The sequence below is a fragment of the Anastrepha ludens genome, chromosome 4 (genome assembly GCF_028408465.1).
Source record: "Anastrepha ludens isolate Willacy chromosome 4, idAnaLude1.1, whole genome shotgun sequence".
Classification (NCBI taxonomy): Eukaryota; Metazoa; Arthropoda; class Insecta; order Diptera; family Tephritidae; genus Anastrepha; species Anastrepha ludens.
Window position 1 is genome coordinate 64,965,476 of NC_071500.1, and position 25,421 is coordinate 64,990,896.

The following is a 25,421-nucleotide window of genomic DNA, read 5'->3' on the forward strand; positions in this document are numbered from 1 at the left end:
CATATTTCTTTTTGACTCCTCTTTTGAAAAAAAGCGACGACAAAGTCGAGTCAGCACGTTATTTTTACGCGATTTAATTGTGGAGCAGTGAGAAATATCCTTAAATTGTGCAAAATAATAATACAAGATGGAACAATTTGATTTAACAAAGATTAATTGCCAATTTTTGGACAGGCATCTTACTTTTCCACTGTTGGAGTTTTTGTGTGGAAAGGAGGTTAGAAAAGCTTTGCTTGCTGTCGCTTTTCGTGTCTGTTTCTAACAATTTTTTTAAATTATAGATTTACAATCAACAAAAACTTTTAGAATACATCCTAGAGACAGTAAACAAAACAAACATGATTGATTACACTATGGACACTCGCAAACGATTGAATCTTAGTCAGGAGATGCCGGAGGAATTGGTGCAACGCAAAGCTGAGGTGCTGGCTACACTAAAGCAATTGCAAAATGAAGTGGCTCCTATTATGAAAGCCACCGACATTCTTAAGAATGGTGAAAGCATGAAAGACTCCAAGACTTTCGTTAATGCTTTGCAAAAGGATTATAACTTTAAGGTGGAACATTTGGAGAGCGCATACAAACTGGCTAAGTATTTGTATGAGTGCGGTAACTATCAGGAATCGACGTCTTATTTGTATTTCTGCTTGATTGTCATGTCACCAAATGATAAGGTTTGTTAGAAAAAGGAATATTTAAGAAAATTTATATTCATTATTCTTCTTTTTAGAACTACTTAAATGTCTTATGGGGAAAATTGGCTGCCGAAATATTGACTCTAAATTGGAACACAGCGCTAGAAGATTTAACACGTCTGCGAGACTACATCGATAATGCTAATTTTTCAACAATTCAAGCTCTTCAACAACGTACATGGCTGATTCACTGGTCCGTGTTAGTGTTCTTTAATCATCCCAAAGGCCGAGATCTGATCATTGACATGTTTCTTTACAAACCTCTTTACCTAAACGCCATTCAGACAATGTGCCCACACATAATGCGTTACTTAGCTACTGCTGTCATCATTAACCGTACACGCCGTAATGCATTAAAAGACCTTATCAAGGTGATCCAACAAGAGTCTTACACTTACCGTGATCCCATCACGGAATTTCTTGAATGCCTCTATGTGAACTTTGATTTCGAAGGTGCTCGTTTAAAACTTCATGAATGCCAAACCGTAATATTGAATGACTTTTTCATTGTCGCGTGTTTAAATGAGTTCGTTGAAGATGCACGTCTTATGATCTTCGAAACATTCTGTCGTATTCATCAGTGTATCACCATTAGTATGCTTGCCGACAAGCTGAATATGAAACCCAATGAAGCCGAATGCTGGATTGTAAATTTAATCCGTAATGCACGTCTAAATGCAAAAATCGACTCTAAATTGGGTCATGTGGTGATGGGAACCCAACCACTGAGTCCTTATCAACAACTGGTCGAAAAGATTGACTCATTGTCGATGCGCTCAGAACATTTGGCCGGTTTAATAGAACGCAAAAATAAGCAAAAGAATCCTGAATCGATTGATTCGTGGAAGTATTATTAAGCGACGTTTTTAAATTTCCAGAAATAAACTATAATTTGTAACACGTTTAAATTATTATCAAACGCCAAGGGCCTTAATGACCAGTGCCCTTGGTGAATAATGTCAAAAATTCATTTTTATATAAACAATGTAAAGATTAAAAAGGCTAGAATAAAACAACAACTACAATTCGGGCTACAATGCGGAAGTTTGGTTTATTTTCCGAGTTATTTACAAAACTTCATCAAATGCGCTAAGTGAGCTTAAATAGAAGGAAATGTTTAAGTTTTCTAACAATGTTTGTCATTAGCAACTTTGTACATTTATCAAAACTAAAAATAGTTTTATCACAAATATTTCAAAATGCTGTCATGCTTTAATTTATAATTGTTGCTTTAAGTTCAAACAAGTATTTAAAAGCCAAGCGAAATGTGTTTGCACTACTGGGTGAAAAGCAAATACTCTACTACTCAATTTATATGAATTAGTAATTCAATTACATTACATTCACACGTAAGACCTTATAATTTGAAAATTAAATATGTAAAATTGTTTATTATGCTAATTCAATACTAAGCCAAAGGAACCTGCAAATTGGCGAAATATTGACATCATGTTCGAATTTAGTTTTTCAATTCAACTCCTCTGCTTCAACCTCATCAGCTTCTAGCAAACGCCGTTGAGCGTCATTCTCCTCATGTCATACAATGAATTGCTATCTCGACTTTTTCGCATTGCTTTCGCTCTTATTTTTATTAACAACCATCCAGCTTCGCATTGGTAAATTCTGCAAGTAGTTTATCCAACGCCGCATAAAGAGTAGCCATACAATTCCATATACTATACATATTATCGATTCTATATAGTAGCCATCAAAGACAATTTGGCATTCGCCACCTGCTACCTCACATTCCTAATATGGGAAATTTAATATTATTCAAAATCTGCGTCCTTCAAACTTCATTTACTTACCGTCTTTTGTGCCTTCGATGAGCAACTATTCTGCGCCGCCACTATTGGGTCCACATGAATACACTCTTGCCAAGTTAATACGTCTACCAGCCATAAAACCACAGTATTTGGCCAATTCCCACCTAAATTTGAAAGCGTGTTTAGGAATGTCATGTATGTACCACCAACCGCTGGATCAGAAATTTTTGCAAAGAATGCCATTACGGCTACAAACATGCAGTACAGGCACACCTGATACAACGCATAATTAACGATAAGGATCACATAATAAAACACGGGAACATGACTGTCCGTAATCATGTATGGCGTGCAATATGTGATTATTGCTGCTATTGTGCTAAATATAATTCGATAGGGAATAGCTTTTAAGAAGACCTCCATAGGTCGCGGTCCATGCGTGTAGCGACTGACGATTAGCGGCAACACTATTTGTAAGGGTATCATTGGTATTACTAGTAAGGCCAATTTCTCCTTTGGTACGCCAGCATCGATTAATTTTAATGATGTAACTGCATCAGTAGCGGCAAAAGTAACCTTAACGGTTAATAATATACCAGCTAATATTTGTATTGGGCGCATGCGAACCATGTCGAAAAGTATCTTGTAACTATCACGTAAATTAAGCTCATGTTCATCAGTGTACCGTGCAGTTGTGTGTGCATCTTGCACATCATTTTCTTTTTTTAAGATTGCTACCAAAGTGGTAACTGCCATGAAGCAGAGTCCCCAAAACCATAAAAATTCTGGCAAAGTCACAAGTCCTTTGTCAAGCGATTCCGTGCGCAGATAATTGTTACAAAAATCTTTTGATTCTAGCGCAATAAATACCACATAGCCAAGAAAGTAACCAGCTGTTTGCCCTACACTGTTGCAAGTCGACGCATAGCCTACATTACATCGTTTCAGCATAGTCAGCGCCCAGCCATCTACTGCAATATCCTGTGTTGCCGCGAGGAAGTTAAGTAAGAAAAATAGCGTTGTTAGCAATGGCACATTGGGATCTGCACCGTTGCCACCTAACCATCGATCCACTTGCCACGATAAGAAGAGCATAAAAATACCAATAAGATATTGAGATGGAATGAGCCATGATTTTCGCCTTCCAAATTTACGCACATAGATGGAATCAACAATAGGCGCCCATAAAAGTTTCATACTAAAAGGCCAATAGGCAAAGGAAAACTCTGCTTGCTGCCTATAACTAGCTCCTCGGTTCTGTAGCAACATGGGAACCGCCGCAATCAGTCCCAATGGTATGCCTTGCAAGACATATAGGAAGAAAAGTATTGCGATGTTCCCACGATCGCCCCGAATATCCGTCTTCTCGTGAATTTCTTCATTTGCATTTACGTTTAATCGACAGTCTGACGGAGGTGTTTCGACAAGCAAACAATGCCTGTCAGTGGCATCTGTTGGCGACACGTTCGTGTCCTGTCTACGACGCACAGTCATATTCCTAAAATTATTATACATTTTAAATAGTCATCACTAAATAACTCACAATATTACTATATTTACTTAGTTAAATTTTGTCAGATAAATCACGGCGACACGTCAGTAACTTTAAGTCTATTTACATTTCTGCTCACTCTACAAAGTATAGATGCGTGTTGTTGGTTTTTATTGCGTGTCAAAATTGATTGAATTTGCAGGTTTTCTTTAATTTACGGGATTTGCTTAAATCACTTTCTATGAAGCCTAAGCTGAGGAACTTTTCTTTCAAAAAGTTTCTTAAAACTCTTACTGGAAAGTATGCACTTAAATTTATAAGTTTTAATACATCAAACTAATTCGAAACGCGAAACGATAACAATAATATAATTTTTGCTTTTAGACAAATGCACAGGGTCGCAGCGAACAGGTGTTACTGGTTCGTTGGAAAAAAAATTGTAACCGGTTATTCATTTTGCACTAGTTGTATAAGAATTCGTGCCACATCATTCTTTAGGGAGTACATTATAGTTTTGTTGCTGAATCAATTTAATTATAAAAAGGGCCAGTTTTTCAGTGCTAATTTAAGTATGTCTATTCAGTTAAACTAAGTTTAAACGAACGTACTAAACTCAGTTTGAATATTCGTCGCAGTTAAACTTGCACAGTTAATTGGTAATTATATAGTTTAAGGCCCGAGTTTAAAAATTGGCCAAAAATAGTCGGTATGGGTACCAATTGATAAATAACTATTAATATTCTAAGATTTATGTTTTTATAAATATTATTTTGTTGCACTATTGGAATTATTTTCTTGCTTATAAATATTAATTTATTTCAGAGTCCAACAACTTAAAACTATTTTCTTTATGAACCTACATTTCATTCGCCTTTAGTTATAATATCTCAACAAAAAATTCAAAGAATCAGAAGTTATAAATGGTATAACCCGATAGGCCGTTTCAAAAATTTAAAGACCAAAATATGATTTCGCTACGGCCTAGATCCCGAATGCTAATTTGGCATAGCAACCACATACACATAGTAACCACAATACGCTCAAGCAAAAAACCTAAGCACTCACATCATCACACACCGGGGCCTGTCCAAAAATGGGAAAAAGAAGAGTTTTGTTTACTTGTAGTTTTGTACCATGACAGTACCGCCCTTTATAATAACACACATATAAGTAGATGATCTACTTTTTCGCGCTTAAGGCCGGCGGGCCAATTAAAAGGTCAAAAAAATCGATTTTTTTTTCCTGAAATCAATAGCTTAGATATTCAAGAACATGAGACACAAATTTTCAGAGTCAAATTCCAAGTATTTGCAGAGCTACAAAGCCGAGCGTAGTGCGGCGTCGAGCAACCGTGCGCTTATTGTTGTAGTGTATTGTTTCTGTGTACGTCTCTGTAAGTGTTTGTTTCTCGGCTTTTCATTTTCACGATTTTACCTAATTTATGTACACGATTGCAAAAAAAATAAACGAGCTATCCATTTCATTCAAAATGCGTTATCTTCTGTATTGTTTTCTCTTCTATGTGAACTAAAAAAAACATCCAAAAACTTTTTTAAGCGACTTTTTTACCCAGTTGAAGAGTTTTTTTTCCTTGAAAAACGACTTTTTTTTCTACCTTCCCCAAAAATTCGAATTTTACGTGTTTCTCCCAATTTTCTTAGTTCACATCGAAGATAATTACATCAAAATTAATAATCTTTTTTTTTTGTTTTCAGATGAAAATTGCAAGTTGTATCTTGTACAGAAGTTGGATACTTCAGTGGCAAGGCGCTCTGGGAATCTATTGATAACTCGGCTTACAATATATTGTTGGAGATTGGACAAATTTTTTTTTTTTTAGTTCAAATATATATTAAACTATCCCCAAAACTTCATTTGGCTAATTGTTTTTTTTCTCATCCTACAACGCTTCGCGAAAACTACTGAATTTAGGATATCTAATTGGCCCGCCGGCCTTAACTTCCAATCCATAATTAAAAGGTCCATACAAAATGTCTCTCCCAAAATTTGAAATTATAAAATAGTCCTAGATAATAATTATACTTTTGGACACACAACCCTGTGTTTTCTGTGTTATCGATAACACAGGCCGACAAAATTTAACCAACATTCAGACCCAGAAACCAGACTATATATTTCCGAAGGTTTATGATGCGCTGAATCCAAATCTGGCCTCAGAATTGCTCTATTAGTTTGAGTTTTCGAGATATCCTAACCTAAAAGTGCAAAAAACCCCATTTTTGCCCATATTTGAGGTTATGTAGCCTTGCAGATGTTTTCTTTCACCAAAATTAAAGGATGGCATCTTTAAATACAATCCTTCTTTTTTCAAATGGCGTTTTGTTTGCTCAAATATCATTTTTTTTCGCAGAGATATCGCATTTTGAAATTTTCATGTTTCGAAATTTTCCTACACCTGAAAATCGATTAAGATAACATAGACATGATATATTCGATTACTAATTTTCTTGAATTGAGTCTTATTTTTCTTAAAATTTTGTCTCACACCCCTATCATACCGCGAGCAGGCTAACCCACATAACCGCAAGCAGGCTTTCCCACAAACTCCAAATTTACATACTATTAATCCATATATTTCAGGCCCTCAAACTCCAAATTTACATACTATTAATCCATATATTTCAGGCCCTCAAACCCAAGAAAATTAGTAAGCGACTATATCATGTCTATGTTATCTTAATCGATTTTCAGGTGTAGGAAAATTTCGAAACATGAAAATTTCAAAATGCGATATCTCTGGGAAAAAAAATGATATTTGAGCAAACAAAACGCCATTTGAAAAAAGAAGGATTGTATTTAAAGATGCCATCCTTTAATTTTGGTGAAAGAAAACATCTGCAAGGCTACATAACCTCAAATATGGGCAAAAATGGGGTTTTTTGCACTTTTAGGTTAGGATATCTCGAAAACTCAAACTAATAAATTAATTTTAGTTATCAATCCGAATTTTGCATGGACAGAGAAGCAGATATTCGTTTAAATTATTTCGGATACTTTTCCTTGTAGACTAGTGTAATTATTATTACGAATTTGAAGTGAAACATCAAAATAAAAACTAAATGAAATGGACGCCGGCAAAGAAAACAGATTTGTAGACATAATTTTAGTTAAATGTTTGTTAAATATTATTAATTACCCATTCGTATTACAGAAAAAAGCGTGTGTCCACAAACGCTTTGTCCTCTTATTACTTATTAGAAAATGTAATATCGAATTTCGCATGCGTATTGCTGCCATAATTTTTGGCAATCTCAGTAAACGTCGCATACGGATTTCCGCCAACTGTTTATTATTAGCAGCCAATTGCGCCATTAAATTAGCTATTCTTTCTCCTTGTATTTTCTTCATATCGTTAGTAATTATTAAAAACACCGAAATATTCCACCAAAATATGAAGAAAAACCTCTCAAAGCAGTATTGATAGCTGATTGTCAATTTTGCAGATAATCTGCCATATGTGAACGGGTAGATTAATTTGGTCTATTAGAGGTTTATCGTTTATCGTTTATTCGATAATCCACACTATTTTCTAACATCGAGTGTTGTTTTTAAGAGCTTGTGAACTTGAAATGATAATACAAATTTAAATAAATAAATAAACTTCTGTTAGGTATTTGGCAGAGCTTCTCCTCCTATTTATGGCGTGTGCCTCGATGATGTTCCATAAATGGAGGGACCTACAGTTTTAAGTCGACTCTCAAGGGCGAATGGTTTTCTATGAGGAGGTTTTTCATGGCAGAAATACACTCGGAGGGGCGACCGCTATTAAAAAAAAAACGTTTGCTATTATTTTGCTATTTCATGCACGGAGATTCGAACCTACCAAACAAAAGGAGGGGGAATTCCCACGACAGCCGGTTCTACGTTACCGAAATAGAATAGGCGAAAGCAATGCAAATAACAAAACACAAGAAATTATATGCACACACACATACATTCTAGCCACGGCATCTTCCACATAAAAACGCCAAAAAACTGCATTCGGAGGCTTTATATTCATTTATGCTTTAACAATTGAATACACGAGATTTCGTTTACATTCATTTGTTTAGTTTTAATCTCACAAATCACAATTTTACCAAGCCATTCACTGAATTTTCACAATCATGTGATTTCTCCTACTTTTGTTTGTTTTGTATTGCTGACGTCAAATTTGTCAAAATCGCGAAAAATAAAGTAACTGTTTTTTAATGGCGCCAAGTAACTGTTTTTTATGCAAGTACCTTTCGTTTGTAATATCATATATACGAGTATACATTCTTTTAATTTTGTTAGTTGTCAAACTCCAGCTCGTAGTAGTTTTTGAGGCATTAACATTTTTAAAACACGCAAAATTTGCCTTTGACCTTTACATCTAACGACATGTACATACATATATACTATAATTGGCTGGTATATGCTGTGTTCAGTGTTTGACCAAGCTACTCCTCCAATTTATGGTGTGCGACAAATACGCAATTTTATGTATCATAAATAAAAAATTTATTTTAACATTTCACTTTCAGCGAAGTTCGACGCAGTAAACCAGCCATTAAAGTACGTTCACATATGTATGCATTAATTAACAATAAATCCATAAAATTACTTGCAAAATTGACAATCAACTGTGAAGACTGACAGAAATTGCTGCTCTGGAATATTCTGGAGTTTTTTTGTTTAATTATTATTCACGATAGAAAAGACAGGAAGAAGGAATTGCACAATTGGCAACTAGTTTTACACAGTTTGAGGAAATTCGTAAACGACGTTTACTGAGATTTCAAAAAATTATGGCAGCAATACGCATCCGAAATTCCATATTACATTTTATAATACGTATAAGAGGACAAAGCATTTATGGACACACGCTGTTTTTTTTTTTATGTGAACGCATAATTAATAATATTTAAGAAAAATTGTATTAAGATTATGTTTACAAACCCGTTTTCTTTGCCGGCATACATTTTATTTAGTTTTTACTTTGACATTTCTCTTTACATTCCTAAAAATAATTATCGATAATACAGGGTTGTATTTGCAATAATCTAGTGCAAGAGTGTGGCAATAATCTAGAATTATTTTATAATCTCAGATTTCGGGAGAGAAATTTTGTATGCTCTTTTAAATTACGGATTGGAAGTTAAGCAACAAAAAGTAGATAATCTACTTATGTATATGGGAATGTATCATTACATATAAGTAAGATAGAGTGAAATAAGTCCAGTGGAGTTTGCCAAGCTATTTGGGCACCGCACCACATTTTCTAGATTCATGATAACCTGTCATAACTGTGAATTATTATAACATAAATTAATTTTGAGTTGATTCTTGAATAAAATGTATTGCTTGTAGTTGGTGTTCTTATATGTTCGGACATAATTAAGTGGCAGCACTGAATACTACTTATTCGTATGATTTACAAGGTGGATTTAATAAGGTGACAGCATTCACCCAGCTGAATTTTTCGCCGTAGGTATGGCTTACGTCAAAATGATATGCTTTGTTTGTATGTATTGGTATGTTTACATTCGTATGTTTACATTTGCTTGCTGATTTTGACATGATGCTTGCACCAAACGCAACAACAAATACATGTAGGGTTTTACTTATATGTGTTTGCTGTCACCTGTAATAAATTCGCCTTGTATGATTTATCACTTAGTCACTTTGGGCGATATTAAAAATAATTTCGATAATTAAACCACCTAGCCATTTGCGAATTTGATGTTGATACCTTGATACGTTGGTCAGTGTATTCTTTGTAATTATATAGCAATAATAGAAAGGCGCCGAAGACCTAGTAATCGGCCAATGGCGAACTAAATCGGTGGTAGGAAAACCCAGGAGTTGCGTGTGTCATGTGTTGCATTATGTAGGCTCGAAGCAGAAATACGTTTACCAAGGTCACTACAAGCATTTTAGATGTGGCATGTTGATTGCTATCGTCTGTCACACGCAAAATGGTTCCATCGCAACATGAAAGGCGTTTATTACTACCGCAAAGAAATCGTCAAAATCTTTCAGTTACCTTATTTGCTTCAGAATCTGACTTGGATGATGTTGAGCTTAGTGGAAATGACTGCAGTGATGAAATACACTTTGCAGAACACGGACGTGCCAAATATACATTTTCAGTCTCTGATATGATGAAACCATCCAGACGGCGGTTTCGTTTGCGTCCTGTGGCGCGCATGTTCTGCTGTATAATGCTGGCACCAGTATTGCTATTAATGCTATACATGCCGCTATATCCGAATATGCTAACGCGGCAAGGTGAGTATAGCTCAAAACAAATTTTCCAATCTTTCATTTAAAAAATGCAGTATTTTATTTAACTTCACACTTCTCCGATGGCGAATAAGAGATAAAGTATTATATAAATTGCTTCGGTCATTTCGCAGGGAGTATGAGTGTCAAACGAAACGAGAATCTTCAAATGAATATTTTGTGCATTAATAAGAGCCCTGTTAGAACTCATTGATGTTTTTGTTGTAGCAATTAATGAGGCCATGCCGGTCGTCATCGTCAATAACATCTAAGGGTTAGCCCAAGGAACATGCTGTTTCGACTAGAAAAGGGTCTTAGGTGAGTGGGTTTAAGGGAGTACGTGAATTTGTGGTTAGTGTCGTGCGGAGTCCCTTCACATGCCGAACAAGATCATTGAAGTCTACAAACCTGCTGATTCGAAGTGGTTAGACCTGAGAATGGAGCAAGTTAAATGAATTAGTTTAAGGGGGCATATAAAGGGTTGGTTAATGGTCTTTACATCAGAGGCAAATGTTCAGTATGAGGGGAATATTCGTGCTATAATGTCAGTAATACCTGCGATGCCACCTTCCACAGCGGACGGTCCTACGGTACGGGACGACCCGGATTTAGATGCCGAAAAGAACTGCCATTGCCCAAAAATATGTGGATAATGTTTACTGCTGTTACGACAACATACGGCACAGTTCCAATAACAACAGGACTTAGTGCCATGAACAACAAAAAACCAAAACTGCCCCTGCGAGAAAGCAGTCCAATAGCATTGGTTCTGTCTAAAACTTCCGATACAGTTCGCCATGCCATACTGCTAATTGACATTCGTTTTCATGAGGACAGTCGGTTCTACGTAACCGGAACGACCTGGATTTATATCCGGCCAAGGACTGTCACTACAGCAGCATTCCCCGTTTATGTATGGGAATGTTTATGCTGCTACAACAACAACAACAACAACAACTAATTGACATTGAATAATCTACTTTATTCGGCACCTTACTTGTGAAGGTAGCCCCCGCGACACTAACCACATATTCACATGCACCGATAACCCGACTCCTCTAACCCTCCGGATCCAACATGTCGAAACAGCCTACTGATAGATAAGATAGACGACGACGACCGATCACTTGGCTTCGCTTAACAGGGCTTATTGAACGACAACAACCGAAAATAGTCCACACCTGCATTCCACCGTTAATTGCTAATAGCTCAAAAATTGTATGTAAATCCAGTTAAATAAAAAATAATTAAATTTTGTATTCAGAACCATAAAAACCAAAATTGTAGGTATTAGTTTAACTGTAACGAGTTAACTGAAACTACAGGTCCCTCCATTTGTGGAACAACATCAAGACGCACACCACAAATAGGAGGAGGAGCTCGGCCAAACACCTAACAGAAGTGTACGCGCCAATTATTATTATTTTTTTTTTTTAGTTAATATTAAGAATTATAAGGTCGTTAAAAATAAAAATTTATAGTACTCCGACTATAATACAGTGGATGGGTTCCGCGTTTAGTAGCGATTACTGTATATATACCTATATATGTTACATGTTAGATTATAATATTTTTTTAGCTGCACTACTCGATTGGGGCTACAATACGTCCAGAAATATAGCTGATTACGTGCTGGCAGAGAACAATACCGTAATTTTAGAACCCCAACATGTGTGTCACAATAAGTTGTTCCTGCTTGTTGTTGTGTGCTCTAGCATACAGAACTTTGCGATGAGGTTGGAGATATGAAAACAAAATTATCAATTTAAAACTTGAAAATATTAATTTTTTGATTAGACAAATCATACGTGAAACCTGGGGAAATACGACACAATTTAATTATGGCATGTTCAAAAAGCTGCACCGACGTTTTCAAGGTCAATATTTGGATCCTACACCAGAACGTATACAATATTACAGCGAATATTTAAGTCTATCAGATAATGTAAGTATGAAAAAAAAACAGGGTCGTATACTGCCTTTATACACTATAATCTACCACTACCATCTCGTGTACACAATCTCATAAATTTCTTGCTATGAGGTCTGAGTTGTTTTAATTGCTCTATAATTTTCTGCAGGTTACAACGACTGTCCCCAACATCGTACCGGTAAAAGTTTACTTTTTGCTTGGCCGAGGCCGACCGGACGTCTATGCGGCTAATGAAACGATGGCGCTTATACGCACAGAATCCGAGCAGTATGGTGATATTATACAGGAGAATTTTATTGATACGTATAACAACTTGACATTAAAATCAGTGCTAGCACTAAAATGGATGATTCACCGGTGTTCACAACGTGCGACATTCTTTATGAAAGCTGATGACGATACTTTCTTAAATATGCCCAATCTTTTACATTATTTACTTGGTGGCACACTGCCGCTCTACAACGAAACTTTGGATTTGTATGATTCACACACATATCGAGTACTATCACCTCGCAACCGTTTCAATAGAACTTTGAATTATCTGGGTGGGCATTTGTTTTGTTCGTCGCGGCCCGTTTCAGTGCTTAGCAATAAATGGTATATGCCATACTATATGTACCCGGGTGATAAGTATCCGCGCTATTTAAGTGGGTCTGCGTATGTTATGTCGTCCGATGTTGTATCGCGCCTTTATGAGGCAGCTCTGAATACAACCTTCATACACATCGAAGACGTTTACTTGACGGGCATGTGCGCGGAAAAAATACATTTGCCGCGACGTCACAACGCGCTATTTAGTTATACGCGTGCAAAGGATTGGTGCAGCTTCCGTGGCACTATAACACAGCACGAAGTAAGGGATGACAACATGCTAGATGCCTATTTATTCGTAACTAATACGAGTTTGTATTGTGCGCCTCCTGCCATGTATATGACGAAAAGGTTGCGTAAGAAAGCTGGCTGTGTCTGAGTGCATAAAAAAGACTGTTATTGAAAAGTATATAATTTAATTGGCTAAATTTTTTTTAATTTTCATTTTGATTTTATTTTGTTTAGTTTATAAGTCGCTTTTGCACCACCGTCGTAAAGTTTCATATACTCTATGAATACTCTATGCTTCGCATTAGATTTAAATAGAAAAAAATGTTCGCAGGTTAATTTAATACTAATTTCAATTTAATTATGATTAATACATATTGTCAAAGCACCTTAACTAACGCCTATCAATCCCTTTTGATTGGTTAAATTGGTGAAATTGTATATGTAGATTATGAAAATACTAAAATGCAAGATAGATGTATGTATATACAAATGCATGCCCCCTTTAGACAAACAACCTCTCTGAACTTAGTACTGTTTTGGTGGTGCTCTCCTTATACCTGTTTCGGTGACCAGTGAAGGTTTTATCCAGGATTCCCATTTCGGTAAGTTGCAATTAACGGCAACGGATAGGGTCACCTTCCGACCTGCTTGTGCTTTTAGACACATACGGAATAAACCTCACGGTATATTTCCTTATGCTACACTCACCAACAGGGGCTCACAGTTTGCACGGCGCCAACTTTTCGCCATGCGCCTGTGCTTATCCAAGGCACCCGAGAGGGAACTTCCATAACTTCCCTTTTCTCTCGATTGAGTCAAATTGGTTGTTTTGTCAAAAGTATTTCAACGGTCTCTGTGCCAAATTGATAAAAACTTGGTTGTATACTCAATTAATAAAATTTATAAGATGTATTAAAAACTTTTATTAGACAAATCTGAAAATACGTCAGTGTTTAATTTCAGTGTATTTATGTTAAATATTTATTTCTAGCCATATCTATGTGCTCTTTTAAGTACTTAAAGAACAAAAATTGTATTCAAAGTATCTATTACTCAAAACATCAAGGCAGTATATACATATAGCTCGTTATAAAGATATTATTATTGTTAATCTAGGAATTATTTGGACATTCTGCTAGCACTTTTTCGATGTACACACTACTCACAAAGGAATACATATCTACAATTTGTACTGTTATTTTTTAAGCACAATTGATTATTTTATAAAATACATTTTAACACCCTCAAAAGCGTACAATTTTTATTAATATTTTTTATATCTGAGTAAAAATTTAGTTATCTACGAAAATTTGTACACATTAATTATTCTTGTTGGAGAATATGTTGCTGTGAAATTGCCAAAATCGGTCAATACCTTCACTTATTTTAAATTTAACAATAATTTAAAAATATATATACGTACATAAAGAAAGTTTAGTGTTTATTCAAAAACTGTGGAAAAGGGGGTGGCATCTACTATTTAAAAGTACATTTATTTCTTAAAAACGTTAAAAGTGGCCAAGATTAGTGTTCGTGTGCCATTTTCTTTCACTTAATTTCGACCGCTTTCACCTTCCATGTAATATATTGTAAGTATGCACAATATGTATGTATATTTATTTGAAAAAGTTGAAATATTACGAGGTCGTATAAGTTTAGTGTGACTCGCAGTACTGACGACGGTGGCCTTCGGTTGTCCTTTGCAACTTATGGGAAGAAATTTATGAATTGCTTTAAGCGATTGTGTTAAATTCGTCTGAGCAGCAGCAACAGAAGTTATACTTAATTGTACATTTTTAACTGTGGGATTTTTTTAGCATTTCGTCGGCGTATTCCAAAATATCTCGTCGACGTGTTTGCGGTTTTGATATCATTGAAGCTCCCCCGACCACCTCCGATTCGACGATGACCTTGTATATCAGCGCTCCTTAACCGGACTTGAGGTCCACAAATAAAAGAACTTTTCAGGAGCTCCCAGATCTCTTTTTTGCGTGGTTATTTCACCTCAAGGGTGACCTACCTGCTTCTTTGATAGTGACTACCTCCGCGACGCTACAGAGCTGCTAAGTGGAATGCAGGGAGAGTGAACCCACTACTGAAAACTGAAAAGCCCGCCGATCAAGGGGAGTCTTATCGTCCGATAACTCTCCTTCCCCTAGTCGTGAAGACACTGGAGACCGCCTACTCCGACTCCAAACTCGGCAAAGTGCACAGTTTCTATATATCGAAGCTTCCCTAACCACCATAGAGAGTTTCTCTGTATTCCTATGCTGACGGTTGTTCAAAAATGGCATCGAGCAATGACTTGCTTGGCTTGTGTTTCAAAGTGAAGGTTTATATCGCCAGGCTTTTTCGCTATTCGCTTTGACGAATTTCTTACTTTCCCCCACAAAGTGGACGAAGGAGGTCAATCTACACCCAAAGGTGAAAGTCAAGGCACACCAATACAAAGCGTTAACAAGTGTCGCCTTCCATAGTTTGCTCTGCTTTTCAGTGCGTACAACCGCAATTATTACTAAGTTCTAAAACCGCAACAAGGTCCTCAAATTGCTAGCCGGTAGTACTTGGGGCAAAGACAAAGAAATGTTGCTGGCGACATTTAAAGCAATTGTGAATTATGCTGCGTTCCAATGATACGCAGTGGACTAAACTCTAGACCGGTTAAGGAGCACAGCAAAATGCTGAGCAAGTAATTTATTCTTGGGTGCTACCGAAGGAGTCACCCCTGCTGGCATTTCATAGATTCTGTACCACCGACCAGGCGTGTTAGGAGGATTCTCTTCAAATACACTGACGAGATGCAGGAAAAAAGCATAACTACAACTACTGGACCGGACAATATAGAGACAGCCCTTAAACGACATTCATCGGAAGGCTCTCACAGGCTTCCAAAACTCCAGACCTCCGAATGCCGGAGGCCAACCACACCCTATTGCATACGAAGAGCTTCAGCTGTCTCGCGAGACCCGCGTAACGTTGGCTTAATTACGTTCTGAATATTGTAGTGAGTTAAACTCCTACTTATCCAGAATATAACCCGACATACTCAATATATGTCCGGCATGCGAAGACCTACCGTGAGATGAGTTAGACCATGACAATCGGTGATTACAACGCAATGGCAGTACCTAGTAAATTGCTACAAGAACAACAACAACAACACTCTAGTGCTCGAAGAGTCTAAATTTCAGCTTAATGAGGAGTTCTACGCAGTATAGCATACCTCTCCACCAAATATTCTTTCTATTATCAAACTATCCGGAAATAAGTTCGCCTGGCCGTGCTTCCAAGTGTTGCACGCCATGCAATTCGTTCGTTGTGAAACCCATTTAACGTTAGCAAATCTACGTTCTGAATTCTATATATAACGGATTGAACTTCTACTTAATTTACAACCGCTAAACAGATGACTCCTTGCGTGAACACCTCTCTCTCTCTCTGATTTAAGATCGGTGAAATAGTACCTTTCCTGAACATTTTTTTTAGATAACTTCGTTAATGTTGTTGTAGCAGTTCACAACAACCTGCCCAGAGCAGTGTACTTAACGGCCGTTGTCGTCTATTTCATCTAACGGTAGGCCCAGGTGTTTCATAAGGGTGACACCAGAGCGAAAGTGGTGTTATATATAGTGGGTTTTAGTGGGCATGTGACGAGGTGGCTAGTGTATCTTCACTTATGTTGAGCATGTCTGGACCTATTCCGGATAAGTAGGAGTTCAGCCTACTACCATATCCTGAACGTAATTGTGACTTCCTTGATAGAACCGGACAGTTTCACTGACCTAGGTGAACTTTTGATTGGTGTTACAACAACAACAATAGCAGCACCGTCCTAACTTTTTGACTATTTACAAATTTTCAAATGAAATTTCATGTAAGCCTTTCGCCTTTCCCTAAGGACGGACGTACATTTCATTCCCACGACAGTCGGTTCTACGTTACCGGAACGACCCGGCTTTATATCCGGGGAAGGACCGTCACTCCAGCAGCATTCCCCATTCCCATACATGTATGAGGAATGTATATGTTGTTACAACAATAACAACGTAATTTTTTTCTTAACATATAAAAAGTTGTACAGTGGTTTTTACCCGCTCTCAAAAATATTTATGTCGGATCCTAATGAGGTGGAGAGCAAAACGTGTACTAAGTTTGGATGAATTTTATAAAGTACTTATCAAACTCATTTCCCAAAAGTGAGCGTGACACCGCCTGTTTTTAAAATTTTACTCGCGTCGTGTTCTTTTTTTTATTTTACGAAAACTATATATATGTACGTACATATGTTTTTATTTATATGCATCTTCATAAAATAAATAAAAAATTTTATATATGTAAGTACGTTTTTATAAATTTTTTAAACACACATCTATATACAATATAGATATGTATATGGAAAGATTTGCATGATAGCACATACATATGTAGATATATGATACTAAGCAACATGCGTTTAATTAAGTATGCCGCTCCTGCTAAAGGCGATTTTAAGCGAGGTGAGTGATTTGTACTAAATATTTGCATACCTGTAGGTGCAATCGTGCCAAGCAACATTATTAGGTGTTTTATCATACGAAAATCCAAGTAATTTAGTATATAATGGAAAAGTGATCAAAATGTATGCTCAATAAAAGTATTAAATTAATAACTTGTTCACAAAGGCTATTTGTTTACATTTGCTTTTACAACGCTGCCTGCTTTTATTTACTATTACAACGCAAACAATCAACGCTACTATTGAATCTACCGATAGAGGAATTGCAAATTGGAATTGATAATAAAACTTAATGCTAACGATAAGTGGCTGACACTATTGTCATAGTTAAAAAAATATTAAACCTCTGGAAGATTGTTCAACGGCAAACAATCGTGGGACTTGATCTATTGAAGTTCAATGGATTTAATTCACTCATACTCTTTGGTAAAGTTAGGTTAGGTTTTAGGGGTTGTTCCTTATAGAACACATTCAGGCGTATATCCCGTTGAGATGTCATATAGATAGATCCTATATGAGGTTTGCATTTCGACCTCATGGTCTTTTGTGCCCTCTACTCATCACAATATCTCATCCAAGTCCAGTTCGCTTATCAAACTCAGAATGGAGTTGGGTTGGATTGAGCGTATGCGCCTTTTTTCTTTCCAAATCTCGATCATGTGCAGATAACTTCGCAGTTTGCAGTCGCTTGTGGGGATGCCCGGGGACATTCTCAAGTTATCCCTGGCGAGGGTTATGAGTTTTTTAAAGCTCTTTTGCTTGTACCGCCACAGTATGGATTTTACCTGACGTAGCCCTATAGTTTGGTGCTAGCAAACCACCCTTAGTCCTAGCTCTTCACTCCTGAGCTTCTCCTTGATGGTGTGTTGTCCCGTAGCTAGGGAGGGCTCGGGTCCTATTAAAGGCGAGGCCGTATTCACTCTCGTCAAAGCGTCCACTACTTCGTTCCAGGTATACCCCTGTGTCCTGGGACCCAAATTAGCCGGACGCAATTGTGCATTCCTAGTAGTACCAGTGAGGATTTTATCTGGTAGGACGATAGAGACATGAGTGTCACCTGACTATCACAGAATCTCTGCACATAGACAAATGGCATACATCTCCGCTTGGAATATGCTTGGAAAACTGCCCATTGGCTCAGACCGTTTGGTTCGGGTCCCAAAAATTCCAGCGCCTATGCCTTCTGGGGTCTTCGAGCCATCTGTGTACCAGTGCAGGGTGGACTCCAGGAGTTTCTTTTCAAATGCAGATATACTCCAGTTTAACTTATTGTTCAGTTCAATTCTGAACTTCTTTTCGAATTTGATCACCTTAGTGATATCATCTTTGGGTAGCTGCAACCTTAGCTCTTCCATGTTTTTAGATAACATCACTTTTCCTCTCCCGAAGCCTTTCCTTGTAATATTCAGCAGGGTGCGCTAGCTGATTGCTGAATGATTATATGGAGCGGTGTCAGCTCGAGCATCACCTCCATCGCAGCTGCAGGGCAGGCCCGCATCGCTCTCGTGATGCACACGCATGCCAAGTGCTGAAGCTTTGTTAGCATAGAAAACTTGCTCTTATCTCCCCTAAAATCAATGTGAATCGTTCAGAAACATATAACATTGTCTCTTCTTCTTTCTCACCGCGAGCTTTTGCAGAATTCGTATGTCCAATCTTTGGTCATGTCTGTTTATTAGACAGGGCATACTACAGTGAAAATCAATAACTATTCTTGTTTTGGTTTGCTAGAGATGCTGAGACCAATTAGCATTGAGAGTCATCCACAATTGGGTGAATTTGCAAGTTTGTTACTCCATCATTCATTCGCTGTTCTTACAATTTTCTCACAAATAAGTATCTCATATGCCTCCAAGAGTATGCCCATGTCATTATCTCTGTACTTATTAGTCAGTTTGGTGCTGATTCATCGGTTTTACAGTTCCTCTCGATGTTGCTAATGACCCGAAACGGACGTTGTTTTTGGTCGAAAAAAATTCAACCACCAGGTCAGGCTGGAAAACACTGCAGTAGTCGGGCGCCGAGAGTTGGCTTGGTGAACTGCTACTGGAACATCGAAACATATTTGGAAACCATGCTATACCTTGAAAACATTACAAAAAATGTGTAGCTTCTCAAATCTCTTAAATATGCTTTTCCAAGTACATTAGCTTGATTTTGTGGAGTTTTACTTTATATTTCACTTCATTTAAATGATATTTAGTTGTATTGCAAAAGCTATGCTTTAATTTATACATATTTTATTTATTGTTTTGAGAATACGAGCAATTTTAAAGAAAAACATACGTGTTAAACAAAGCAAAAGCATATCCAAAAACTACAAATTGGAGTTCGTTCTAGTTTTTAGATATATTGAATTAATTCTATGTTTTTTCCCTAATGCTAAGAAAAATATATCGATACAAATTAATGTGTTTAAGACGTCTTAACCGAAGTGGGCACTTTGGGCAAGCCAAACTCGTCAGTTTCAATTGTACCCTACAAAAAAATTTAAATATATGCAGTTTTGTGTATGTCCTTACTTATCCACACATACCTTATTGCCAGGAACAATGCTATCGGCACCTGGCTCTCTATCAGGTGCTGCTGGTGCCTTCACCACGTCATCCAAGTAGCTGGTATCATCGTCAAGGGCTATTTCATCACCCAGTGCATCCAATTCAGCTTGCAGCTCATCATCGTCGACTTCTGGCATGCCATAGGTTCGCCCTAATGCTTCTTGAACTTCATCTGCTTGTTCCAACATATCGGCCATATCATCTTGGATATCCTTAGAGCCGAAAACATGTTATTTGTTATATTGGTTTTAAATTATTTGTGTACATCTATTTTTGGCATCATGCTTCTACGTCTATATCATTATTATTATTGCATTAATAACACCCTGGGGCACTGGAGCTAACTCTAACATCGAAATACTCCAAAGATTCTAGTAAAAAACCATAAGAAGATTTACAAACGCACCATATTACATCACGAATGCCCAAATACGAAGTGATCTCAAATTTCTTACAACAGCTGAAGAAATGTAAAAGCTTGCCACATCTCAGAATAGAATGATTTTAGGAATGGTTGCACCACTAATGGTGCATATCTAATAAAATGTCTTAGTTTTAAGTACAAATATTGCTGAATGTTAGAAAACAGATTGAAATAAGCAAATGGATTAAAAAAAAAAAAAAATTCGCTGGTCGACCAATAAGAAATCCTATTCTAATTAGCTCTTATTTCATTTCAGTTTTAATCCTTCTCTTTATATCTTTATCCTTATTTAAATTCCTTTTTTTACCTATGTATATCTTGTTACCTATATCTATCCCCTCTTTTCCTTTGTCCGTATTTTTAACTTTACTCACTTCCTTATCTACAAATTTTCCTCACCGTTGTCCTTTTGTTAAGTATTTAAATTTATCTTTATCTTTGTGTTTTTTTAATGTTATATCCACGACTACTTGTGTGCACCGCCTCCTAATAGCCGTGTGGAGCTGGGATCCGAATCTGTGCACTTTCGAATGGTAGTCACGCACCAATCCATTCGGCTACGGCGGCCACTAATCGAGATATACATATATACAAAATTGCTCTGAATTTCTATCCCTTCGTCCATACCAACTATAAAACTTATTTGTTATTATTGTGTTTTATATTACTGAGATCGGGGTAAACCACGGAAATTTTTATTGAGGAAGTCCGATTTGCTAATTCTATCTTTGCCTTTATCCTTTCCTCATCTACATACTCGTTCTTGAGTTTTAAACTAATTTGAGATTTGATTAATTTTCTTCACTTTACCATCAAAATACCTTTCAAACGATATATAATTTTTTCTACCTTAGAAATCATGATTCAATAATTGAATCATGTTTAGAAATATAGTTTTTTCTAAAATGGATATTAAGAAAACATGTTCGCCTGTTTATATTTAAGATATTTACCTCGATTTGATCAATATTGACTTTCTTGAACTCTTTCTGCATTTGTTTAACACCATCTTTCATTGCAATTACGGTAGCTTGTGTATCTTTCAGAGATTGTGCGGCGTAATTGGCCTGTTCCATATTGAAAGATTGGTTACGCAGTGCCTCCACTTGTTGTTCATAGCTAAAGTTACAAGGGCTCATATAAAATTTGGCTTTTTCATATAAAAATAAAAATCCTACGCCTTTTTCTGCTTGAGCACACGCAATGCACGCTGCTTTACCGAGTTTTTAGCTGGGCCTTCTCGCATTTTCGACATTTGTTCCCGATATTTCCGCAATTCATTGTCTAGCTTTGTAACTTTTTCTTCTATGGCATTTGCACGGCTATCGACCTGTAATCAATTCATTGTATAGTTATCCCCTTTGTTTCTCATAAACACAATATTTGTTTGCCCTATCGTGCACTTTGAATATTTACCCCTGAGATGCAGTCGTTCAAATTCGGTGCGGGTTCCTTCGGTTTACCTTTGCCAAATAGACGATTCATTATTGTCGCTTTTGTAACTGCTGATGTTAACTTTCACTAGATCAATTTATGATTTGAAGTTATATTTCCAAATATTTAGGAATAGTTTCTAAGAAATTTTGCGTTTTTCTGCAAGAAATTGCCAGCTGATGACTAATCTTTGGTTTAAATTGTGTCAGCTAGAAGTACAGTGGCTCTCAAAGTTGGATTGTTTACATATATATAGTAGTGTTGCCAGTAAAGTGCTTCACATAAAGTAAACTTTTAAAATATTATTAAAGAAAACTGCAGAAGAACCATTTGTATTACATTTTACTCCTGCATTTGGAAGAAAACTCACTCACGAAAAACAAAATACCGCAAAGAAAAACAAAAAATGTTTGCACCCTTTTCAATCATGCTGCCACCATGAACTTTTCGTTGAAATGAAAAATTGGCTGTCAAACCAAGAAGGATAGACACAAAAAATTACAACAGCACAGTTTATTGCTGTATATGTATAATATTTTATGTTATTCTAACAATAAATAATAAAAGTAATAATTTGCTAAATATATGTACGTATGTATACAGGTTGCCCCTTCTGACATTAAGTTAATCGATCTCTCGCTTTGTAGACACTGAGAATAATTTCCTCATCCTTGCCGCTAATATTTCCGACGGGAATACATATATACAATACTTAAATGATTTATGCACAAGTGTATGTATTAATGTGTTTATATACTTACATATGTACATTTGTACGAGTATATCACTGAATATTCCAAGAATTTACAAATGAATCAGTTGAGTAAAAATAAATCTGCAACTCCAGCACAGTTGCTACTCTTTCACCACATCGACTTCTCCGACGTAACGCTCGATTAGTTATTGCAGATTAACACAAATTAATTTAATGAAAGACCTCTTAGCGTATCATATTCACTCAGTAATATCCACAATTAATTAACAATGGTGCTTTATTGTCGTTAAATCCAAGTTGTTGCGATGAAGTGGTGCGGATGATGTACTAGAACACACACAAGTCTGTATGTACATATGCACATACGAGTATGCACATTTATATACATACATATGTACATGTAAATTCTTTAAGTAACTAATAAAGTGGGAGCAAAATTTTCGACTTGTTGTGAATTTGAAGAAGTCGAGCCAAGGAGCACCAGGAGATTTGGTGGCTCCTAAAACACTCAGGCTAAAAAGCCCATTGTATTTAAAGCTCTGGAAAGGGGGTAGATAGTCAAGGAGGGAGGGAGAAAAGTATCAGAGAAAGAGATAGGAAAGAATAGAGACAGAGATAGAGATAGTTAGTCCTGTGAGAATTTTCCAGATTCTTTGGCGAATCTGTAAATATCCTCCAGTTTTAGAGAACGAATATTACTCATTCCCATGACATCGGAACCCAATACCCGTAGTCGCGCTCTAGCAAAGGCAGGACACTCACAGAGAAAGTGCTCAGTGCTATCCGCCTCCTCCAAGCAGGACAGGCATACCGGGTCCTCGATGATTCCAATGGTGGTCATATGCTGACCCCATGGGTTGTGTCCTGTAATGATGCCGACCATCAACCGAATGTCTTTCCTTCTAAGTTTTAGTAGAAAGTTTGACAGTTTTCTGTTCGGACTTGTCACAAAACACTTTGCAGTTCTGCAGCGTTCTAGACCGGACCATCGCTCTTTATGTAGATTGCCTACATAATCGTTGATCAAATTCTTGATTCCTGCGGGACTGATTCCGATTATTGGCTCTGGCCCCTGTGGGGGCACCGCTGATCCACGGTTGGCCAATTCGTCGGCAATTTCGTTTCCTTGAACACCGGAGTGTCCCGGAACCCATATAAGTACAAGCCTGTTTTGTCTTGCGACAGAATTAAGCTTCTTCTTACATTCTTGAACAATCTTCGAGGTTTGCTTCGCGTTCTCCAGGGCCTTCAATGCAGCCTGACTGTCACTGAAGACTCCAATCTGTTTCCCGCTCCATCTCCTCTCGATTATCCATTCGGCTACTTTTAGGATGGCAAAAACTGCTGTTTGGAAAACAGTTGCCATTCCCCCCATAGCATAGTGATACTTATTACTGTCGTTTAAGTACCATCCGGCTCCAGACCCTATTTCAGTCTTGGACCCATCGGTAAAGAAGATATCCGTCAAACCTCCCTGCATGCATTCTGGATTGCTCCATTGCTCACGCAATGGAAATCTGACATCAAATTTCCTTCCAAATGAAACTGTGGGTATCAGGTCATCTTTAGGTGCCAAAAACAGTGGATACTGCTTCGACAGCAACTTAAAGATTTCCCTGTGTCCCGAAGTTCTATCTTCGTGCCAGAACCCATATTCATGGAGTCTACACATTGCTTTTATTGCTTCCTGTTGTATCTTAAGATCCAGGGGGAGCAAATCAAGCATAGCATTTAGGGCATCACCAGAGGTTGTACTCATGGCACCCGTGATGCATAAACATACACTTCTTTGCAGCCTGCATAGTTCCCGGATTGTGGACTTAACCATGCTCCGTCGCCACCAGACCACAGAAGCGTAAGTGATGATTGGTCTGATAAGTGCCGTGTATATCCATAGGACCACAGCAGGTTTCAGACCCCAAGTTTTGCCAAAGGCTCTACGGCATTGCTGAAAAATCTTCAATGCACGATTCACCTTCAGTGAAACATGTGTCTCCCAGGTCAGCTTCTTATCCAAGATTACTCCTAGATATTTAACTTCGTTGGAAAGACCAAGTGTCACACCTTTCAGTGTTGGAAGACTGAGCCCATCCAATTTCCGTTTTTTCGTAAACAAGACTATGGTTGTTTTGTTCGGATTAACGGAAAGACCTTGTCTCATGCACCAATCATCGATTTTGTCAAGGATCCTCTGCACTTTCGTGCAAAGCCTCCTTAAGGATTTATCCGATGTTAGCGCACAGACGTCGTCCGCATATGCTTGGACGTGAAAGCCGAGTTCCTGCATCTCTGCTAATAGGGAGTCTACGACGAAGCACCACAGCAGCGGAGAAAGAACACCCCCTTGGGGACATCCTTGCTTGGCCCTGACTGTGATTTGTTCGTCGTCGCTCCCACCAGCGGTTAACAGCCTCTCAGAGAGCATGGAGTATATCCATTTTATAATGGCTTGATTAACTCCGTGTCGTTCGGCAGAAGAACATATCGAGCCGAAAGTGGCATTATCAAAAGCCCCCTCAATGTCCACGAACACGCCCATTGTGTATTCGTCAGCTTCCAGCCCAGCTTCAATCTTGCTAACAAGATCGTGTAAGGCTGATTCACATGATTTTCCACTCTGGTAAGCGTGTTGATTTCTACTAAGTGGACTTCTCGGCAATACCCCCACTCGAATATGTTTCTCCACCACTCGTTCCAGACTTTTCAACATGAACGATGTCAAACTGATTGGTCTAAAGCTTTTTGCTAGGGAATAGTCATCTTTTCCTGGTTTTGGAATAAATACTACTCTTACGCGTCGCCATTGGGATGGTATATAAC

The 25,421-nt window shown here is 37.4% G+C and overlaps 4 protein-coding genes across 4 annotated transcripts; 2 read left to right on the forward strand and 2 right to left on the reverse strand.

The window, feature by feature from the left end:
- On the forward strand, positions 1-1,732 carry LOC128859619 (eukaryotic translation initiation factor 3 subunit E). The gene is made up of 3 exons (XM_054096567.1): positions 1-217; positions 282-674; positions 731-1,732. The coding sequence occupies exons 1-3, from the start codon at positions 128-130 to the stop codon at positions 1,550-1,552; spliced, it is 1,305 nt and encodes a 434-aa protein (XP_053952542.1). The 5' UTR covers positions 1-127; the 3' UTR covers positions 1,553-1,732.
- LOC128859618 (acetyl-coenzyme A transporter 1) lies at positions 1,721-4,368 on the reverse strand. The gene is made up of 3 exons (XM_054096566.1): positions 4,022-4,368; positions 2,504-3,959; positions 1,721-2,444 (listed from the first exon to the last, which is right to left on the reverse strand). The coding sequence occupies exons 2-3, from the start codon at positions 3,953-3,955 to the stop codon at positions 2,247-2,249; spliced, it is 1,650 nt and encodes a 549-aa protein (XP_053952541.1). The 5' UTR covers positions 3,956-3,959; positions 4,022-4,368; the 3' UTR covers positions 1,721-2,246.
- Positions 4,369-9,584: 5,216 nt separating this feature from the next.
- Positions 9,585-14,233, forward strand: LOC128859620 (beta-1,3-galactosyltransferase 1-like). Its single transcript, XM_054096568.1, has 4 exons — positions 9,585-10,226; positions 11,800-11,956; positions 12,018-12,165; positions 12,302-14,233. The coding sequence occupies exons 1-4, from the start codon at positions 9,914-9,916 to the stop codon at positions 13,121-13,123; spliced, it is 1,440 nt and encodes a 479-aa protein (XP_053952543.1). The 5' UTR covers positions 9,585-9,913; the 3' UTR covers positions 13,124-14,233.
- A 5,388-nt stretch (positions 14,234-19,621) lies between these two features.
- LOC128859621 (charged multivesicular body protein 5) lies at positions 19,622-22,097 on the reverse strand. Its single transcript, XM_054096569.1, has 5 exons — positions 21,869-22,097; positions 21,631-21,782; positions 21,406-21,571; positions 20,007-20,240; positions 19,622-19,948 (listed from the first exon to the last, which is right to left on the reverse strand). Exons 1-5 carry the CDS (start codon positions 21,935-21,937, stop codon positions 19,886-19,888), a joined length of 684 nt encoding a protein of 227 aa, XP_053952544.1. The 5' UTR covers positions 21,938-22,097; the 3' UTR covers positions 19,622-19,885.
- Between the last annotated feature and the right edge of the window lie 3,324 nt (positions 22,098-25,421).

Coding starts and splice junctions, on each gene's coding strand:
- LOC128859619 (XM_054096567.1), top strand. CDS start 128: ATGGAACAATTTGATTTAACAAAGATTAATTGCCAATTTTTGGACAGG. Junction 218..281: donor AGTTTTTGTGTGGAAAGGAG/GTTAGAAAAGCT, acceptor TTTAAATTATAG/ATTTACAATCAACAAAAACT. Junction 675..730: donor TCATGTCACCAAATGATAAG/GTTTGTTAGAAA, acceptor TCTTCTTTTTAG/AACTACTTAAATGTCTTATG.
- LOC128859618 (XM_054096566.1), bottom strand. CDS start 3,955: ATGACTGTGCGTCGTAGACAGGACACGAACGTGTCGCCAACAGATGCC. Junction 2,445..2,503: donor CATCGAAGGCACAAAAGACG/GTAAGTAAATGA, acceptor TTCCCATATTAG/GAATGTGAGGTAGCAGGTGG.
- LOC128859620 (XM_054096568.1), top strand. CDS start 9,914: ATGGTTCCATCGCAACATGAAAGGCGTTTATTACTACCGCAAAGAAAT. Junction 10,227..11,799: donor GAATATGCTAACGCGGCAAG/GTGAGTATAGCT, acceptor ATATTTTTTTAG/CTGCACTACTCGATTGGGGC. Junction 12,166..12,301: donor ATTTAAGTCTATCAGATAAT/GTAAGTATGAAA, acceptor AATTTTCTGCAG/GTTACAACGACTGTCCCCAA.
- LOC128859621 (XM_054096569.1), bottom strand. CDS start 21,937: ATGAATCGTCTATTTGGCAAAGGTAAACCGAAGGAACCCGCACCGAAT. Junction 21,783..21,868: donor TGAACGACTGCATCTCAGGG/GTAAATATTCAA, acceptor AATTGATTACAG/GTCGATAGCCGTGCAAATGC. Junction 21,572..21,630: donor GTGCTCAAGCAGAAAAAGGC/GTAGGATTTTTA, acceptor TTGTAACTTTAG/CTATGAACAACAAGTGGAGG.